At 30.9% G+C, this 22,361-nt stretch overlaps 4 protein-coding genes across 4 annotated transcripts; 3 read left to right on the top strand and 1 right to left on the bottom strand.

The window, feature by feature from the left end:
* Positions 1-4,720: 4,720 nt before the first annotated feature.
* Positions 4,721-6,334, top strand: LOC105763016 (cold-regulated 413 plasma membrane protein 1-like). Its single transcript, XM_052624927.1, has 4 exons — positions 4,721-5,016; positions 5,445-5,552; positions 5,634-5,704; positions 5,834-6,334. The coding sequence occupies exons 1-4, from the start codon at positions 4,838-4,840 to the stop codon at positions 6,085-6,087; spliced, it is 612 nt and encodes a 203-aa protein (XP_052480887.1). The 5' UTR covers positions 4,721-4,837; the 3' UTR covers positions 6,088-6,334.
* A 1,327-nt stretch (positions 6,335-7,661) lies between these two features.
* On the top strand, positions 7,662-8,568 carry LOC105763015 (uncharacterized). The gene has a single exon (XM_012581037.2). It carries the CDS (start codon positions 7,735-7,737, stop codon positions 8,452-8,454), a length of 720 nt encoding a protein of 239 aa, XP_012436491.1. The 5' UTR covers positions 7,662-7,734; the 3' UTR covers positions 8,455-8,568.
* An 8,188-nt stretch (positions 8,569-16,756) lies between these two features.
* Positions 16,757-17,552, top strand: LOC105763017 (uncharacterized). Its single transcript, XM_012581038.2, has one exon. It carries the CDS (start codon positions 16,764-16,766, stop codon positions 17,382-17,384), a length of 621 nt encoding a protein of 206 aa, XP_012436492.2. The 5' UTR covers positions 16,757-16,763; the 3' UTR covers positions 17,385-17,552.
* A 3,638-nt stretch (positions 17,553-21,190) lies between these two features.
* LOC105763013 (pathogenesis-related protein 1) lies at positions 21,191-21,849 on the bottom strand. Its single transcript, XM_052624928.1, has one exon. It carries the CDS (start codon positions 21,792-21,794, stop codon positions 21,306-21,308), a length of 489 nt encoding a protein of 162 aa, XP_052480888.1. The 5' UTR covers positions 21,795-21,849; the 3' UTR covers positions 21,191-21,305.
* Between the last annotated feature and the right edge of the window lie 512 nt (positions 21,850-22,361).

The following is a 22,361-nucleotide window of genomic DNA, read 5'->3' as shown; positions in this document are numbered from 1 at the left end:
TCGCATATATTACATGAATAATTAACAGATTGTGATCATAATCAGAATTTCGGTAACAAAACTCCAAGAGTCTTAGGTCAAAATAGAACTCCTGACCTTTAACAGAACTATGATAACAAACTTCCAAATCCCAACCAACACACCATATTCCAAAGAATATTAGCATAAATAGAACGTGAACAAAACTCCTTCAACCGACCATTAACCCCGTTTCACCAACCCTATTCCCGATTTCGAACCAAATCAATCGATAACTGAAATTTCAAAAAATCATTAACCGAACTCCGATCGAACTAAGTTCAGCCACCGACTGATTAACCGAATTAGGTCGATTCGGTCGATTAATTCGGTTTTAACCGAAATTTGAACACCCCTAGTGCTTGTGTCCGACACCATTCTCTCAATGGTATCATACCCCACGATATGGTGTAAGAAAATTTTTCCATCTGCATAATTATCATCAACCTTATAATATTTGGATTCACATTCTAAATTGTTTGTAGCTTTAATTACAAAAACGTATATAAACTCAATTTAGAGAAAAACTTATACTAGATTATATCTCTTTTTATAATACATAAATTAAATAAAATACTGTTAAATTTATAATATATAACCTTTATAAAAAAGGTTTTATAAATTACCCAAAATTTCATTTCTTATAAATAGCATAATTTTTACCATACTTCTAGAAAATTATTTGTTTATAAATAAGCTATGATAAAAAAAACTATAACATTTTGTTATGAATAAGTATATTATATAGCATAGACACATAAATAAATTATGTCTATACTTATTCATAACTTTTATAAATAAATATATTATAACATCTTTATAACATGTACATTATTTTTATAGTAATTTTTGTCACATCTTTAGAAAAATTTTAAGATTTTAATAATATGATTTTTTTATAACTTCATAAAATACACAAATTATTTTTAAAATATAATTTTTAAGTATTTATAATATAATAAATATTTTTCATAATCATCCCAAACATTCATACGTGTTCATACTTATAATATAATTTTTATAACTTCTATAAAAATAATTTTTTAAAATTGGTTTTGGAAGTAATTATCTATGTAATTACTCCAATTCTCACCCTCCCCTAAGGAATGGAAAATGTAATTAGAGTGTTCCAATTACACCTGATCGGTGAGACCTACCAATTAAAATGGTTAACCAAACATGCCACCATTGTGTAATTATATGCAATTACACCTAAATCTAATTATTAGGTGGTTTTCCAAACACTACCTAAATGTTTTGCAAAGTTAGTGTCACCCATTAACGAAATCTTAACTCAGTTGTGGAATTATCAAAACCCTTTTTATTTTTATAAAGCAACATATATTATTTCGAGGGTAGTGTCATCTTTTTATATTTTTAGTATTATAGAAAAAATATATATGCATGACGAGATTTGAACCTAAGACCTCATTATACTTATAAACTCAACTTTATCATTTCAACGAAGATCCTATTCCATTTTGGAAAATTATTTGATATATTGTTTGTTGAGTTTTTTAGACTCTGTAAGTGGGTTTAAGGTTTGGCAATATATTATAGAGTGTATTAAAAAAATTAAAAAAATTAATTATATAAATAAATGGCTTAAGGGTGTAAAAAGCCCTTGAACTTTTTCAAGAAAAGCAATTAAGCCCTTACTTTTTTTTTTCACTCAATTGAGTACTTGAACTACCAAAATGCATAAAAAAAAAGGTCATTTGACTGTTAAAGTTAACAACTCCCAAAATTTTTTTTCAATTAAAGCCATCACGTGTCGCAACACAACATGACATGAGGTGAAAAATGATAAAAATAAAAATCAATAAAGTTATAGAAAAATATAAAAATCACAAAAAATAGTAAAGAATTTATAAAAAAATATATAATTTTTTTATAAAAACTGTAAAAAATTATAAAATATATATTAATAAAAAATTATAATAGTAAAAATATAAAATTGTAAAAAATATTATAAAAAAAAATAAAATCAAGTAGAGGAAAGAGCTATGCCATTGAATAAATTGATAGAACTTGATGAAGTGCTTTGCATCGGAATTGTTGTAGGAGTTGCTTCCATGGGGAGTGTTACATACATACATACGTACATACTCACTATAGATCATTACAAACATACGAAATCGAATAACTTTTGGATACACACGTGCACTACACATCATAACAAACATTGACAAGGAAACAACATAAGGAATCAAATGGTGCATGCTATGGTGTAGCAAAATGTTGCAATAGCTACGAGGACACCCACTTTTTCTTGTATTTCTAAAGTTTGGGTAGAAATTGGTTTGATAATTTTTTTTTTATGAATTTTATATTTTTTTTATATTTTTATAATTTTCTTATGACTTTATAAAATTTTATAATTTTTTTTTATATTTCTATATATTTTATAATTTTTATTATTTTTATAAAAGTTTACAATTTTTTACAATTTTTTCTAATTTTTAATAACTTTTAAATATTTTTATTAAAACTTAATAATTTTTATAATTTGTATAAATTTTATTAGTTTTTATTTTTTTATCATTTTTCGTCACATGCCGTGGTTGTGACACATGGTGGTTTTAATTGGAAAAAAAGTAGAGGCAGTTAACTTTAACGGTTAATCATTAAGTTAACAGTCAAAGGGTCTTTTTGATGCATATTGACAGTTCAAGTATCCAATTGAGTGCAAAAAAAAAAAAGTAAGGGCTTGATTGCTTTTTTGAAAAAAGTTTGAGGGCATTTTACACCCTTAAGCCTAAATAAATATGACACTTGGCATGCCATTAATCCACTTATGGAATCTAAAAAACTCTACTGACGGTGTATCAAATAATTACTGTTCAATTTTTATTTCAAGTTTTTATAAATTTATTAGACAAAGTCTTTTTACTTACACATAGTGGATCTATAGAGGTGCTCATGTGCCGGGTTCAAGTTGGGCCCATGCAAGGTATCTAAATCAAATTTTTAAGCTTGGGTCTAACCCAAAAAATGAGCTTACTTTTTTGCCCAAGCTTGACACAATTTAAGAAAGGTAAACTCGAGTAAGACCTGACTGACCCAAATTTGATTTTTAGACTAAATTTTATTTAATTTAAAAAATATATATATAATACACTAAATGCACTAAAAGATGCTAAAATAAAATTTTCTCACATTAAAAATACATAAAAATATATTTATATTAAAAATACTACCATAAATATAACAAGTGTTTATTATATTAAAACACAAATAAATATAATAAATATTTTATTGTATTAAATATAATTTTCAAAATTTTATATTTTGGGTTGGGTTATTTAGTTGGGTGTTTTTTTTAGATTTTGGGTAATGAATTTAATTGTTATTGGGTTAGTGATTTAATATAAATATAATATATAATTAATATAATATTTTTGATAACATAATATACCCGGCCGGGTTCGAGTAAAAAAAATTGTCCAAGGCTCAGCTCTTATAGAAAAATGGACCTTAAATTTTATTTAAACCTATTTTTTGAGCCTCATATTTTTGTCCAAACATTCTCATTTTCTGAGTGGGTCTTTAAGTCTGGATGGATGGCCCGGTCTATGAATAAGTCTATGAATGTGCTGTATATATTTTACAAGTAAATATTAACAAATACTCTTTAAAAAAAAATATTAATAAATAGTTTATGAGGTGAATTGAACTGATATTTTATATATTCAGAAAAACTGATGTTCTATAAAATATAATTAATAAATCAATTTTAAAAATAATATATTAAATAAAAGATATTTGTCAAATTAATATAAACACAGTTCTAGAATTTCTTTTTGGTTTCAATAATTCTGTTGTCAAGCGGGCCACGTAATGGACTTAACCTACTAAGGATAAGAGGGAGAAGAAAAATGAAAGAGGTGAGTTGGCATAGATGACGTGTAGACAATGACCGGATGAACCCATAGATAATATCATCAACAGGTGGCAAATAGGAAATAATTATATTATTTAATCAGTAAAAAGAAAAATATTTACATTTAATGGTGCATCTTAATCTACCTCATAATAATTAAAAATAAGTGATTAAATTATAGGTAAATTTTATTTTGATCACTTAATTAAAAACGTTACAATCTGATCATTAAATTATTTAAAATTTTTATTTATATTATTGAATTGTTAAAACCCGTGATATATGATGATCTATGTTCACACTATCTATACCAATTAGAAGCCTTATTTTTTTCTTTTTTACAGTTCAGTTTTTTTCAAAAAATAGTTTTGGATATCACGAATTTACAAATCAAAATTTAAATAACTTTTTTCGATCTACGACACTAACTTTTAGATTGATTTAGATTTAAGATATGTTCATGGTTATTGATCCACCATATCGGTTATCAAATTATTACTTGAAGATCGTTGGTAAATTTTTAAAAATAATAACCCAATAATTTAAATAAATTTTTTTAAATAATTGAATAACTGCATTATAATTTTTTAATTAAATAATTAAAATAAAAAAATTAGTCACTAATAATATATTTTAATTTTAAAATTAAACCTCCAAAAGACTAGAGGAAGGACACGTATTTGGAGTGCAACTTTTGTAAGTATCTAAGCGCAGTATATTCTTGCACGTGTCACAAAATCCAAAAATATGGTTCCTAAAATTAACACTGGAGCCTTCCCATTGGTTACTACTTTCTAGGCTCCAACCCACACAGTCAACTGTTCATCTGTGGCATTGTCTGCTTCCTGTTGTTTTCTCCCCCCAAAAAGTCTTTTTTATTTGGGCATTTTGGTAAACAATTAGTAATCAAGAAGCTGAAGAGAGGAGAGGAAAATAATGGTGGGAAAGAAGAGTTATTTGGCAATGAGGAGTGAGCGAGAAGCAACTGATCTCATCGCATCCGACTTCCAAGATCTAATCTTTGCTACTAAGAAGCTTGCTAACCATGCTATCAAATTGGGTTCTTGGGGATTTGGGACCACCCTTCTTGAATGGATCGCTTCCTTCGCTGCAATGTATGCCACCCTTTCTTTCTTCACCTCTTCATTTTCACATTTTTACTAGCTTAACGAACCTATGTTGATCCAATTTATGAGTGAAGAGATTTGAATTTTTGATAGTATACTCGTTGAATTAGATTGAAATTTGAAGCCTTTTCTTCTTTTTTTTTTCCCAATTAGAATGGTTGCGGATATAAACTTTATATTTTTTTAGGATTCCATTCATTGGTTCTGCATGTTTTCCTTTTCTGATTCTTTATCATGACTCTGTTTCTCGTGAGTTCTTCCTTTTGTCTGAAAGGTTTCTTGTTTGATATAGACTATACTTAATAACTATAGTGTTATAGTATATAGTATATAGGTCTCTTTATCATGATTTTGGCAAGCAGTTGAAGAATTGGATTGCTTTACAATGTTCTACTACAACCTTGTGGTTGATGCAGTTATCTATTGATATTGGACCGTACAAACTGGAAAACCAATATTCTTACAGCACTGTTAATCCCATACATCTTCTTGAGTCTGCCTTCCTTCCTGTTCAACATCTTGAGGTAAATCCAATCTGTGGGCATCACTCAAGCCATCTCTTTTCCTTCCATTTTCTAAATACATATGGTTTGGTCCTCCTTCAGGGGAGAAGTTGGGAAATGGATTGCTTTTATTGCAGTCGTCTTGCGCTTGTTCTTCCCTACACGTTTCCCAGGTATAATATTTAATCTGATAACCCCGCATAGCACGTATTTGAACATAAGTAATAAACCTACGATTCTTCAAATTGATTGAAAATATGAAGAAAAGTTGCAGTAACCCTTTGAAACCGGAACTGGTGCAGATTGGCTGGAACTTCCTGGAGCATTGATACTTCTAATAGTGGTGGCACCGAGCTTATTTTCAAGCACAATAAGGAACGACTGGATTGGTGTGGTGATATGCCTAGGCATAGCTTGTTATCTACTTCAGGAGCACATCAGAGCATCGGGTGGGTTTCGAAATTCATTCACCAAAGCCAATGGAATATCCAACACAATTGGCATAATTATTCTGTTGGTTTACCCTGCTTGGGCTTTGGTCACTGACATCCTCTAGATTCAGCTCAGCTTCTGGATTGTGTGTGTTTTAGTTTCGTCAAGTTCATGATTTGTTTTTTCTGCACCATTAATTTGTTGAGACTTACCAAAATTCATTGTTATTGTTGTTCCATAACACTGTTTTACTCTGCTTGCTTGTTCTGAATTTGTAACCATACCTTATTTAAAAGACTTTGGAACAGTAATAAGTTATGTTACTATATTTTTAAAGATTTGTAAAAAAATGTAATTATTAATTTCTTTTATGAGATTTTTTTTATATTTTATATAACTTACCTAATACTGTAAAATTGAATAAGATGGGGAATTTACCTAAACAATCTCTGGTTTCAGTCCCGTGGTGGAACAACATCCATTCTCCATTGTTGCAGGCAAGTAAAATGCTGGAACACCTTGATGGAACTATTGACTTACTAATCATGAGCAGGTATTCCAGCATTCCTCATATAAGAAATCATTCAACCAAAACAACAATGAGACATAAGAAGCTACCACGACGCAACGATTCATTGTTGACCAAAACGGTATTGGATTCTTCACCAAATTCTACATTTCATGGAAAAGGGGTTTTCCTTTTAATGCAACAAAAGTATACAAACTAAAAAACCCAACTACTCTCTATCTCTTTGGTAATGAATGAAGCTGATCGGGTCGTCTAGTGTTGCAAGTGGCTGAGAGATAACTCTATTCCCATACCACTTGGCTAGTTTTCAATAAGTTGTTATTGGAATGTTCAGGCAAGTTCCTGAGCAAAAATTATAAATAATTGAGGAAGATAGAAATAGAAGCTCTCTCAAGTTTCAACAGATCACTTTAATATTCCCTCCGCCGAATAGGCTGTGAGAGAACAATGAAGAACATAGTTAATTGTCAACTTATTATTATCTTAATCATTAATTAATCTAAGAATAAATTCCATATAATCACTTGCCACATCAGTTTGCAAACAGATTCCAATCATAGAAATGGGCATAAATTCTATCAAATAAGAAAAAGGTGCAGAAAAGAAGATATCATTATCCTCCAAATCTTGAATTTCAAACAGAAATATTTTTTCAAGACCATGATTCTATGCCTTCTAGCATTAGATTATATGGTATCCTGCCCATATCCATAAAAATAAAACAATATTAACTGGGTTTTAGGATTGAAACATTCCTAGGTTACTTCTACACAATGCTGTTAGATGCTTTAGCTTATGTTGGAGAGATTAAAAATCCCAAAAATAATGCCTTGATGATAATGTTGCTTATGTCTTAAAATCATCTTTTTAAGATGCTAAAATTCTTTATTTCTTTATTGGATCCTTAGGTTTTCAGCAAGTATATGATCCCTCTAGATAAATCTTCCACTCAACCCCTTCATTACTTACCTAATTAATTCATACTTGTTATCTTTTTGCGTAACCATTTCAATAATATTACTTGATTAAGTGGATCACATAAAAGTGAAAATTCCTATTCTTTTGTGGGACATCACCAAAGATGCCTTATGTTTGCTCTTTCCCTTCAATCACTTACCACCATCTTCAAGCATTTAATTCCCTACTTAGCTTCAGTTTCAAGCCAAATTCTCATAATCCTTACTACAAACCTTACCATAATTTCTTTAGAGACCACTGAAGAGGGAAAAAAAAAAAAGAACCATGAAATACAATGAGATTTCCCATTTCAGCCACCCCCAACACATTCTAAAATTTGAGTACACTGAAGTTCCATTCAAATGTGATGGGTGCAAAGAAGTTGGCATAGGCTCACGTTATCGTTGTTCCTTCTGCGATTTCGATCTCCACATGCACTGTACCGTACCATCCCTTTCGATTTCTCACCCTTTCTACACAAAATGTTCCTTTCAGTTCCTCTCAAGGCCCCCTGGTGACACCCCTCGTTACTGCAATGCCTGCGAAAAGGACGTTACTGGCTTCGTTTATCATTGCAAAACGTGTGGATTCGATCTACATCCATGTTGTGCAAAGCTACCAATGGTGTTAGATGATGGAGAAGTGAAACTATATCTGTATAGGAAGGTAAGATCACCATGTCATAGATGTGGTCGAAAAGGGAGGAGTTGGAGTTACCAGTCAGCTTGCAAAAAGTATAACTTGCATGTGGCGTGTGTTAGAGAAATGTTAGTGGAGAATTGGCATGAATTATACTTCGGAGGTGGTAAAGGTTCCAGGAAATTGCAGAGCCAAATTCCGAGCTTGAAGAACACACTTCAAACCCCTCATAAAAGGAGTAAAGGTAAGGTTAAGAAATGTTGTGAAATGGCTGCTTTGGCTTTGCAATTCATAATCTCAGCTGTACTTGGTGATCCAACCGCTCTTATTGCTGGGGTTATTGGAACTTTGATGTCTAGAGCCTGAAAACATTGTCTGGTTGATGCACTATAATGTTGGTGCCTGTAAAACTAAAACCAAATATGACATCCACAATGTTTATTTTAGTTTCTGTTGTGAATAAATTCTATTTTCTTCAAATTCTTTCCTTCTTTTTTTCTTTCTTTGTTTGACGTTGTCAAAACTCCAACAGTTTTCCTCATATAAAAGGGCAGAAATTTAATCAGTAAAAATATCCTTCCAATTATATTAATCTAAGGCTTAGTTTAGTTTTTAACCATTATTCTCTATGAGATATTCAATGAATCATAAATTATCACATGGCATACACTGACATCATAGTGATATCATCTTTCGAAAAAAATCTAAAATTATATTTTAAAAACATAAAAAATTATAAATATATAAATATATGAATAAAATTATAAATATATATTTTAAAAGTATTTTTTCATTTTTTAAAAATTATTAAAAAGCTATAAAAATTATAAAAAAATATTAGAAAGTGTAAAATATTGTAAAAATTATAGAAATTATCATAAGATCTATAAGATTGTAAAAAAATCATCAAATTTAAAAACTAATAAAAGCTGTTGTATCTTGAAATAAAGTATACATTCGCTAATCACATTTAAAATATTAAAATTTGACATAAACATTATATATCATAATTTGATCAACTTTTGTAAAAATTATATTTCCAAAATATTTTAATAAAATTTGAATAAATTATTATATCAATTTTTTAATATTTTAAAACACATCAATTTTTAGTACTTTACTAGCCATACCGACAACATATTTATTTGACTCGGCTCCCTATTTAATTTTTGGAGTAAGCTTCCTTTTATCCATCATCGTGCACATGCTCTTTTTATTTTGTACCAAAGTTCTTTAGAATGGTTAAATATTCGATAATATGGTGAGGGTAAACCACTAATCGGTGCAGATAAAAGCTGTTAATATGATGTGGATAAACCACTAAACGGTACAAACAAGCTGCTAACACTTTCTTTGTACATATAGTCACACCCTATGCAATGCAATAAGGCCAACTCAAACAGATTAATACTTTAGTATTTAATTATGCTTTTATCAGAATAATATGGTAGCAATCAATATGCTTATAATAGTTCAATACAGTAGCAATTAATATGCTCATAATAGTTCAACTCAATAGAAAAAGTCATGCTTATTAAGTGTTTGATTTAATAGTGTCATAAAGCATACTATATGTACAATCGCAAACACAAAGCAATAATCATATGTATTGTTTACAATTCATTCAATTATATAATCATTATATTAATATGGTTAGTCAATTCATGGGTTCTAAAATAATTCATAGTATCGGGGAATTAATTGAATAATATAATATACTAAAATAGTTCAGGAATCAATTAGGGACTAAACTGAACAAATCATAAAATTCTAGGCAAAATTGTAAAATTTGTAAAGAAATGGGCAAAATTGCAAAATATAAAAAAGAGGGGCAAAACTATAAAATTTGAAAAATAATGGCAAAATTGTAAAATTTGAAAAAGAGGGGCAAAGCTATAAAATCTTAAAAACAGGGGGCACGGCCGTATGGAAGGTCCTAAGCTGTGTGAGAATCGAAAAACCTAAGGTTTCAATGGGGACATGGCTGTGTGAGGGGTCGTGTGGTCCATATGGGTGGCCTACGCGCCCTTGTGGCAGACCGTGTGGCCCTATCCTAAGCACGGTTTTGGCCCGATTCACTTGTAAAAGAACACACACCTTTCACTGAGATTCGAGCGACGTCCCTCACGTTCAAATTTGGTCTGATCATTTACCAAAAATCTTAACTTTATTGCTCTTTGTTGTTTACCTTGTTGTTAGTTTACTTGCTTTTACATTTCTCAAGTAAAAATCCAATCTTTCATTTTTTTATTGAGTTTTATGTTAATGGCTTTCATGGTTGTTTCTTTCATATTTGTTAGCTTTAATATCGTAATGGGTAGTTAAACCTTTGGTGGTTGATTGATGGAAATGTTAGGCAGTTGATTTTAGGTTTTATGGAATAAATGGTAAACTGAGACTAAATTGAATAAACTTCGAAACTTAGTATTGATGCCCCTAAGGGAATATCAAGATAAGTGAAACTGAGAGGTAATCTTATTGGGCACCAATTCATTAGTCCTGGGTTAGTCGGGTGAGGTCGAGAGATAAACCAGACTAATTTGTCTAATTTGGTAAAGTTGAGATCGAGAGGTAAAATGAAACCAATTTAGAAGTGTTAACAATTTAGATCCTTAATTCAAAGGTTATTAACAACATGGAAATCAACCAACCACTCCCTGTTATATTTTATTCGGTAGTTTTATATTTTGCCTTATTTACAATTCAGTCATTTTCTATTATAGGTAGTTAATAAGTTTTAATTAATTTCATTTATGGCCTGCCGTAATATAGTGCTTAGCAAATAGCTAGCTAGACTCTTTTCTTGCATGCATTTTTTAATAGAAATCACTAAATTGCTGACTGTCTTAGGTTTGATCCTTGGAATACTCCGGTGTTCCATTATAACACTACAAATATTACATCTGACTTGTCACACTTACAAACACCGTACATTAGTATTCCCTGATTATTTACATGTTTTTGTGTTGATTTCCCTCGTAGCACGCGAGAACAACAAGGGAGCGGTCACAAATTCATAAATGTCATCTTGTGTGAGCAATATAGTCTCATGTATCTAATTTGTTAAAAAGGATTATTTGAAAAAGGTGCAAAACTTGTTAATTAAAAGAAATGGTGATTAAATAGTTTAACCAATAAATAAGGAGGGATTTAAGGCATAAATATGCCAAAAGCATATGGCTGGGGCGGCATAAGCCTTAAAAAGATGATAAAATGGTGTGAACTAAGGGCACAATTTAATGAAATAAATGAGAAATTAAAGAATTCTAGAGAAATCATCATCATTTTTAGTTCTAAAAACAGACATTGAAGAGGGTTTAAGCTGGTTTTTCAATTTTTTCTTCAGGTAAGTCAAATCCTCACCCGTTTCTTGAAAATTTTATGTTTTTGTGATTGTTACAATTAGGTTTAAGTAACCTTTACCTTGGTTTTTGATTTCATTGAAAATTTTGGGAGTTACTATTGATGAGTTTATATGATTTCAGTTATTAGATGATGAATTTGAAGTGTTAATGGTTATTTAAAAGTGTTTTATTAAAGAATTTTAAAGAAAACATGATTTATGGATTAAATTGAAAAGATGTTGAATTCATGGAAAATTTTGAATTTTATGGAATTCATGGGATTGCTATTATTATGTAGGAAATTTCTAGGCTTGGAATGAAGATTAAATATCATGAATTTCATCTTCGAAGTCTAGGGACAAAATTGGAATTAATTAAAAAATATAGAGGCAAAATGATTCTTTTGCCTAGGATGTAAATTGAATTGAATTGAATATGAAATGTATTAAATTGATGTTAAATTTACTCATATAGATCTGGATAGACCTAGTATGAAATTGGATCGAGAAAAACAAAAAGTATCGGATTAGTAGATTTTCGTACACGAGCTAGTGTCGAGGTAAGTTCGTGTAACTAGATTTTGTATATTACATATTTGAATTAAATTTTGTATTTATGAATGCTGAATTGTGAAATTGGTATGTTTATAAAATTAATCATAAAATCTGATAATGCCCGATAAATATTAAATCCCGTTTGAATACATAAAAATCGATTGGATACAAGGCTCCCGTATTGGTTGTGGTCTTGCATATGTTGCAAACACACCATAGCTCGAAAGAGCATCCCGTTATTAGCTCTCATAAGCTTCATGTTAAATGGTTCTTGCGAGCTTCTTGTTATAGCTCTTTGGACATCCCGATAGGCTGTGATCCTACATGTGTTGTGGGCACACCTTAGCTCTTTTGAGCTTCCCGATTAAAGACTCTTTGTGAGTTTCCTGATTAATGGCTCTCTAGAGCTTCTCGATATGGCTCGCTTGAACTTCTCGATATATGGCTATCCAGAGCTCCCCAATTAATGGCTCTTCCAAGCTACCCGTTATAAGCTCGTATGAGCTTCCTGAATATTGCTTTTATGAGCTTCCTATTTTAGCACGGATAAGCTTCCCGTTTATGAGCTTTTATGAGCACTCCTAGATATGAGTTGACGGATTTACTGTATTGTACACTTCGTGTGTATTGCCCAAGTATTCATCGATATTTTAAATAATTCAACGGGTAAATTTTCAAGTATGAGATAATATGAATTATAGATGAATGATTGTGAGAAATACTTGATATACAAAGATATGATATGTATATGTTCATTGGAGATTTGAAATAACAAATATATGTATATGGAAATGGAATATTGATGAGCTCATCCACATTTCTTGGTATTTATATGAATTACATAACTAACATGCTTATTGAGGATTATGTGTATTTAGGTTATTAATTACATTGATTTGGGTGTGTTATGTATGCTTATTTTAAATGAACATGATTGGTAAGTTAAATTCTTATTACACGAACTTACTAACCATTAAATGTTTACTCAGTTTTCTTTTCTCTGTTTTATAGTACTTGGAAACTCGTGAAGGTTGGACGCGGTCGGAGCAACATCACAGTATCCTTTAGCTCATTATGGTAAATAGCAAACTTATTTTGGTATAATGACATGTATAGGTTAAATTGGTCAATGATGGCATGTATATGGTTGGTTGTAACTAGTCATTGAAATGGCTAGTGATGGTATGTTTGATGTATATGTAGGAGGTTATATCATGTTTAATATATATGTGCTTGGCATGATAGATTGAATTTTGATAAACTTATATGATTATACAAATAGGTAAGTTTGAATACTTAAATACATGTGATGATATATCACGTATAAGATTGGCTTTGGGCTTGGTTTTAATGCCTTGAATTGGTTGGTAAATGTATTCAAGTGTTGTTGTAGGTTGAAGGCAAATTTGGGTGAGAAAAGTGGCCTTGAAAATGACCTATTTTCGTCTACACGGGTAGACACACGGGAGTGCGTCCCAACTATGTGTGGTATACGACCATGAGCACGGGCGTATGGTTTGGACATGTGTCCCCTGCATCCTTAAAATTTAGAAATAGAATGCCTAGGTATTTTCACATGGGTAGAGACACAGACGTATGACTTGGCCGTGTAACCCCTGCACCTAATTAATGTAAAATAAATTGTTCACACGGCCTAGCACACAGGCGTGTGGCTTGGCCATGTGACCCAAGTCAGTAGATACCTTAATTTGAACACGAGATGGGACACGGCTGTGTGCCTCACATCGAATGCCCACACGATTTGGGACACGGACGTGTCACTTGGCCGAGTGAGCCACACGACTTGGCTACACGGGCGTGTATCCCTTGCATCTAAGAAAAATTTTGAAATTTCGTAAAAAATTCTCTAAGTTCCTGGTTTAGTCCCAATTTGATCTAAATGCATTTAAGGGACAATATGATTGATTTCGTATATGAATAGTAAATGATATGGATTTTTCTATAATTGATCTGTAAACTTCGATAATGCTCCATAACCTTATTCTAGTGACAGATAGAGATTAAGGGTCTTACATCTAAGTTCAATTTGCTATAGTTCTCTCGGGCGAAACCTTAACTTAACGTAATGAAAATGTTGAATTGACTTGAATTAAGATTGAATGAGTTATGAATTCAAATTGAATGAAAGTATATGATTTCTTACTCAGTGATTATGAAATGCAAATGGAGTAATCTATATGGTGTATTTGATGTTATGAAATAGTTACCTGAAAGTATGCTAAAGGATGCCATATTGAATACCAGTGTGTTTTAAATTTTAGTTTGTTGCAATGTCAAGGTAAGCTAAGTAAATTTCATATGGACTTACTAAGCATTCAATATGCTTACTTTTTTGCCTCCGTTTTTCCTTGTAGATTGCCAACTTGTGAAACATGTCTATCGAATTGTCGAGAAGCTCACACTATCCCGTTACTGATTCAGTTGCTTTTGAATCGTTTTAAATCCAATTTTGTGGCATGTACATAAGTATTTGTATATGTTAATTTGAAATGATAAGTTTTAGCTTGCAACCTTTATAATGCTTGATTTTGGTAAGGATAAAGCCTATATAAAATGGTATGTTTTCAATAATGTGATTAAGTTATGTATGACACTTAAATTATCATGGTTGAACATAAATTGCAAAGATGAGAAGTTGATTGATGAATGGTTAGTTGGTTAGATGAATGTTTATAGTTGAACAATTTAAAATGGTATAATTTGTGCTAAAATGAAGCTATAATCCATTGGTTGATTAGAAATGATTTAATGGTTTGTTTTGGCATGTTTTTGGGATGGTTGATTCAAGTTAAAATGGTGAATTATTAAATTAAATGTGTAGGTTTGAGGAAAGCTTTGAAATAGGTACCAAATGATATTTTACCTAAAATGGGGACTTAGTGGACTGTTTTCAGTATTGCGATACCACACCTTGGATATCGCAATTTTGGCCTTGAATTATTTTGTAAACTTTCTAGTCCTTATGTTGGGAAGTTTGGCTACTGTCTTTGAGATTGCGATATCAAGCCCTCGATATTGCGATACCCACCGAACATATTTTGATGTTTGGCTACTGTCTTCGGGATCATGATACAAGCTTTGGATATCGCAATGCCCTCTTATCATATTTTGTAAATTTTTAGTTTAGTCCTAATTAGACCTCGGGTTGGTTTTGAGATTTCGTAGGCTCGATTAAGATCCGAAAATGATTGTTTAACATGTTTTATTAACACTTGATCATATGTATAAATGCTTGTATATTTTTTGATTGATTGTAGTTGCTCTGGCAACGAATGTGGCATCTTGTAGCTCAAACCCGGCGATAGGGTCGGGCAAGGGGTGTTACAGATTGAGGGAGTTTTATGTTTTCTTTTTATAATTTTAAAATTATTTCCTACTTTATTTTTTAATTTAGTCCCTAGATGCATTTTTCGGTTTGTTCAATTTAGTAAATGAGTGTGTTTTCTAAGTCATTAATTAATCCCCTCGAGGCATTTTCTAGTCTGCTCAATTTAGTCCTTGGTCACAGTTTTCGAGTTATTCAATTAAATCTCTAGATAAAATTTTTTGATCTATTCAATTTAGTTCTTAAACATGTTTTCAAATCTATTCAATTTGTTCTCTGTTGTTAACTTGATTAATTTGACTATATTTGATATATGTTTGAAGTATTAAAATTTTTATTAACCGAAATTTAAAAAAATCTATATTAATTTAATTTTAAAATCAACTTGTAATCATTTATATAATATACATAAAATTTTATAAATAATACATTTACATCCAACAACTCTTATTTTATAATAATTTTAATTATCCACAACTTATATTTATTAAATTTATTGATAAAGAAGGAAGGATATTAATTTATAATACATCAATTTTTAATATTGTACAAGTATTTTAATTATGATTGGTAAATCTTTAGTTATGGTAATATTTGAGTCATTAAAATATTAACTGATATATTATGGTTCAATTACGCTTAGTGTTTAAAAATATTTTTAGGAATAATAATTGGTTAAATATTAAATACGTAAAATATCATGTAATACATGTAATATTAGAAGGTAAATTTTCATTGCAACTTTATCTTCTGTTTTTTTTTATTAAATAAATTTTCCTATCTTGGTTTGTTTTTTTAATAAAAACTGCAGTACTCTAATACTGTTAATTTTGCTTTTTAAAGCTATTTCCTTGTGTAGAAACTGAAGAATTTATGCGCTCGTCATTTTGCTGCTTGTCTCTTTCTTTTAAAACAAGGAAATGTGTAAACCCATAATTTGTCTTTTCAATTAGAAACAGAGAGAGATTGATGAATATCAATGCCAAATTAGCAGTGCTACTTTAAGTCAGGCCATGCTTTTTGTTTTTTAATGCAAGATGTGTGGGGTTGGGGGGTAAGTGAGTGAGGGAAGGGAACTGGGATAGGGTGATTTGGGTTAATATTCTTGTTAATTATTATGTGACAGGATAATATAAAATTAAGTCAAATAATTATTCTGTAATTTTTTAAAGTCGGGAATATATAATTTACCTTTTAAATAATAACAATTTTATAAAAAAAAGAAGCTAATTTTAAAATATATAATTTAATTGGGAATGATGTTGAATTTATGTATATTTTTATCAGTTTCGTAGATATTTTGAATGATGTGAAATTCCAAGGTTAAAGAAGACCCAATTTATGATGTAAAAGGATATCGTCAATAAAATAAACATGGCAAGTACGGAAAATGGGGGAAGAATCTCACACGGAATGATGTGAAGACAAAGCATGTATGCATCTCGTGGAATTTATTATTATTCTTTTAAAACTGTAACTGGATTAAGTTTGCCAGTGAAACCCAAATCTCAACTTCTGTTAAAAAGCCAAATGGGCATATGCCACTCAACTTCATCAGTTTTAACAGCAAAGCTAATCCTCCAAGACGGTAGCCTTCAAGAATTCTCAAACCCGGTTAGGGTTTCACATGTATTACAGAGAAACCCTCACTGTTTCGTGTGCAGTTCAGATGATATGGACTTCGATACCACCCTTTGCGCCATTGACGCCGATGATCAGCTTCAACCAGGTGAGCTCTACTTTGTTTTGCCTTTGCGTTTGTTAAATAGCCCTCTTGGAACCCAGGAGATGAGAGCCTTGGCTGTCAAGGCAACTCAAGCTCTTAACCTAGGTCACGCTACTGGTATTGCAAACAACTTGTGCGGGTGTGGGATTAATAAAAAGATGGATCCTCCCTTGCTTCTTAACAACAACCTCCAAAAGTCTAGTTTCTTGGTGACCCACGGCGGTGGAGGTGGAGGTGAAGGTTTCCGAGTGAGAAGGAAAACAAGAACTACAAAGAGTAGTTTTAACTCAAAGTTGACTGTTATTCTGGAAGAGCAATTTGATTGATTACTGGCCTCAATTAGTGCCAGTTTTAGGCTATCTTCACAACTCTAAATTATGGTTATTTTAGATGACTACTCTTTTGTTTATCTATATTATTATAATGTGCTTGGATTGACAGCACCTGTTGATTGGGTTTCAGAATACATTTTTAAGTTAATTTTAGCATTTTAATTAAGTCTAATTTAATTTTATATCAATTTGTTATATAATGTTATACCATTGGTATGGAAAAGAACGGCCATTATCTCTTGAGCAGCCTTAGAGATTTTTTCTCCAGTCAATGAATATGGGATTGAGAAATTAAGATGGAAGGCCCTATCAAAATTTGAAATTATGAGCTATGAATCAAGTTTGCCATTGGTTGGAATTGTGTGTATGCAGCTACCGTTGACTAAGTTATCCACCACTCCCAAATAGTATTATTCAAAACGAAAAGAAAAAAATAAAATGACTGATTTGATGCCCATTCCTCTAATCCCTGCGAGAAAAAGGGAAGTACAATTAGCATAAAAGTCTGGATTATACATATGGTGCAAAAATGGAGGTCCTAGCAATTCCTTGATAATCCATAATTTGTCAACCATATTATATTCATTACTTCTTCCATTTTTTCCGATCAATTTGCTTGGCTAATTAGAGTCATTAATAAATGTAAAGTTGAAACCAATTACTTATTTTTAGGTAAATGGAGATAAACTCTGGTTGACTTACCAAAAATATATTAGAATTTTCTTTTTCAATATTACAAAATTAAATTCTCAAATTTAACTACAATATTTACAACCTACCCAATCATAAATTAATACCAAAATTTACATTTTAATGATATCTCCTAACTTCATTTTTTATTATTATTTCTCATTGCAATGCCACAAGAGGCCGCCAAAAAGTTGAGATGAAGAAACTACAAAAGGAAAGTAGTCGCCAAGTGACTTTTTCCAAGCGTAGGAATGGGCTTTTCAAGAAAGCTAGTGAAATTTGCCTACTATGTGGTGCAAATATATATCTACTAAGACAGTTACTTTAAATTACAATATTGTAATTTGTTAATGGAACTATAAGGACCCTTAGATCAATCGATATATGTATAACTATATTGTAATATATTCTTTTAGACAGTTATATTGTAATTAACAACCAAGTTATTTGCATATGGATGGTTATACATGCTAGATTATGGCATATTGAAAATTTTATGTAACAATTATATAGAAAAGGAATAAAACAATCTATGTTTTATTGAGATCAGTGATGGTCAATCTTTATTCAAATGATACTTGATCATGCACAAGCACACACATGCAGATCAATTTTATATTAGAACTCACTCTTGATGTTTACTTGTATAGAGACATATCGAAATTTGCAAAGGTACTGACAGAGAGAAAATTCTTGAATATTAAAGCTTTTAAGTTTGCATTTTTAGCATTTTCCATGATCCCTTCTAAAAGCATTGCATCCCAGCTGAGTATAGGGAAAACCAGTTTACTGAATTTCTATTGACAAAATCCAAGTTTCAGAAACTAAAATAAAGTACCGTGCAAAGATGTATGCCTTGGTATTATCAACTTTGACACCAAAACTGGAGGTGCATAATAGTTTTCCGGTATCACTCTAACAACAATTAATTATTTACTCAAGAAGGAACTGGAAGCTTGTACTATATAAAGATGGTGAAGCAGCTGTGATGGTGATGGCATTGTGAAACATAGCTGATCTAGCCTGTTAAAGTTGTCTAGCGGAATAAGATTAGTATCTGAGAATTACCACCACAACTGTGTCCAAGTCGAATCTATGTATGGTTGTGAGATTGGTGGTTCATCACATATTCACTTGCTTCTCCAAACAACAAGGAAAATTATCTCTATATGGATCAAATACTAGCATGAAAAGCCAACGTACTTTAACAAATGAAATTTTCAACATCACTAACTCGGAACAAGGTTAAATTCAAAAGAATGAAAAATTAGTGAGGAAATAATTAACGTTAACAATAACATAATAGGGTAGAAACTTGAGTGAAAACGGATTTTAACTTAGCCATGCCTTTCTTATTTCCTTTTCGAAACTGATTCAGGGTACCATCACTTTCAACAATGAATTTAAAAGAAAAAAAATGAACTAGGAAATGTAGGTGTCGTCTTGTCTGGTGAGTCAGGCCCTACAATATAGTATGAAGATAAATGGGAGTGGCAAAAACAAAGTGATTGAGGGTATCCATCATCCATATTTACAATTGCAGCAGCAGTTTCATCCATTAGCATTAAAAGAGAAAATCGTAAAGCTAAATTAGCACAAAATTGATAAAAAAAAAAAAAAACTCACTGGAAGAGCTAAACCAATGGCAGCAACACATCACAAACGCTTTCAGAAGTAGAAAAAGTGGAGAACTCCATGACTAAGGAAAATAAACTGAAAGCAAATACTAAAAAGTTAAGGATTTGATTAATTTTAAATTTGAGAATGACAATAAAGTACCTGATTGCCTACAGAAAATTAATTTTCATTTGTTAGAGTTGTTTATTCTAAATCTCGTTTAATTTAGCTTGAAAAGTTTAAGTGCAACTCATTTGTTAAAAAAATAAAACGGAGGCGCAAAATTGGAGATATGTGGGGGCGAAGGTTTGAGCCCCCACATTATGGACCTTGCCGCACAAGTTGAATCTATTATGCGTTGACTATAAAAGGGTTGTTTAACCTTTAAAACGTGTGTAGTCGAAACTTTATTGTATTTATTATTTTTTAACATTAGTGAAGTTTTTCTTCTCTATTCGTAATTTTTTATTGATAAAAATTTTTCACGTAAAATCTATATATTCTTATTTTTCTTTCTTATTACTTTGTGATTGGTTGAATGATTGTAAGGAGTCAACAAAGAAAAAAAAATCAATCTCTCAGTCAAAGAGACAATTTTACGTTTTTTTATTTTAAAGAAATTTCTATTGGACTAAAATCAAAGAGAGAATGTTGAGGCATTTGATTAATTTGGGTTGGGCTGAAACTTTTATTAAGCCAAATTGAGACAATTTATTTTGCGTCTTAAAAATAAATAAAATATAGAAGGAAATACTGCCATTTTCATAAACCCTCATGAAAATAGTGTTGGTAAACTTAATTTATGTTGTATTGTCATTTGAAATTTTTTCCAAATATTTATTGCATTATGTAAAAATAAGAAATTTTAGGTAAATCTTTTATTGAGATGAGACTCGATTGAAGAGTAACATCAATTACGTAAAAATTTTAAATATCAACTAGTATATCACATACATACATATGTCGGTGTGTGGAAACCATGTATTTAGAATACATGTGTGCTTTTGAATGTAAGATACAATAAATAATTAAAACATAAGGTTTGAAATTAATTAATAATAATACATACAATATCACCGTATTAAATTGAAAAAATAGATTAATTTAAAATAAAACTTTGGTTAAGAGGTAGGTTTAAGGTTTTCTAATGTAATTGACATAGGTTAAAATCTCATCATTTGCATATTTATTATTATTTTTAAATAAAAAGTACTAAAGTACCTTCAAATATAACTTATTTTAAATACAAAAGATATTTTTGTAATTTTTCTAACCGAGTTAGTGATCGGTTGATTCATGACATTAACTTAGTGAATGATTTTATTATTAGTATATATTAAAATAAAGCCTTGTGTAGCTTGTTGTTTTGGTTGATTGCAATGCATGGTTACTTTTTTCCGCAAGTTGGTCTTGTAGAATCAATTATATATGATTATAGGATGTATGGGAGACATCATTATAGCGAAACTATAATAGCAAATGATAAGAAATTCATTCCTTATTTATTATTTGCCATTCAGTAGGCAAATCAGTACATATATATAGCATTTTTGTTGCAGATAAATAAGTTTTTATTTGGAAGGGCTTTAAGCAAATTAAGGAAGGTTTTTAGTAAGGTTTTTGACCGACGATATTGCCTCGAGGAGAATAGTTGCAAACAATGAAAGTACCGCCATTGTTGCACTTCACCTTAGCACAACCAAGATGGACAGAGTTGCGCCAAACCACTTGAGTATAATGCCCGCAAACCTTACCTGCTGCGCACCTGTTAGAGTTGTAATTGTAGTTGGCCTTCTCATTAACCCACATATTTACAGCATCGGTTCCCGATAGGTCAGCACTGCCCCAAGCAATGTTCTCACCATAAGGTCCACCGGAGTGCACAAGGTTGCAATCAGCGATGCGCTGCTTAGCATAGTTCTCTGCATAGGCAGCTACGGTGTTGTCCCAAGTCATGGGACCAACGCCGACAGCCGCTCGAGCTGTGTTGTGAGCGTTGAGGTAGTCTTGTTGTGAGTCTTGGGCATGGGAGGGAAGGACCAAGACTAACCCCACGAGACAAGTAAGAGCTAGGGTAGAAACCTTTGAAAACTCCATGCCAGGTTTGATTCTGCTAAGAATATTGCAATGAAAATATATGCTGAGAAATTGTAAGTATGAGTGGTGAAAATAGGTGTTTTGAGGGCGGTATTTATGGACAATTATTAGTTTGGCATGCAGTTGAATGTTCAAACCATACGCTTACTTTTCATGAATCAAACTAATAATTGTATTATGAATCCAGAAAACGAAAACTGTATCAATTTATTTTAAATTGGATTGTTTTCTGTACTCGAAAATTAAGTTTTTTATATTTAAAAAAGATAAAATTTCAAAATAATTGTTATGTAATAGTTTCAAATTTTGTTAATAATATGATATTAATTTAAAATACACTTAGATAATTGGATTTAAGCTAATTTGGTTTTTAACCATATTCACAAAGATGGCACTAGTTTGAAATGAGCACAATTGAATGGTGTTAAATACTTTTCTTATTCGGTGGGTTGTGGAGGTATGTTAACGAATATTAAAAAATATTTTTTTGAAACTTTTAGAAGTAGAACTAAATTGAAAAAAATTATAAATGATGAGGGCTAAATTTATTTAATTTTAGAATTCAAA

The sequence above is a fragment of the Gossypium raimondii genome, chromosome 12 (assembly GCF_025698545.1).
Source record: "Gossypium raimondii isolate GPD5lz chromosome 12, ASM2569854v1, whole genome shotgun sequence".
NCBI lineage: Eukaryota > Viridiplantae > Streptophyta > Magnoliopsida > Malvales > Malvaceae > Gossypium > Gossypium raimondii.
This window is presented reverse-complemented; position numbering and strand designations above follow the sequence as displayed.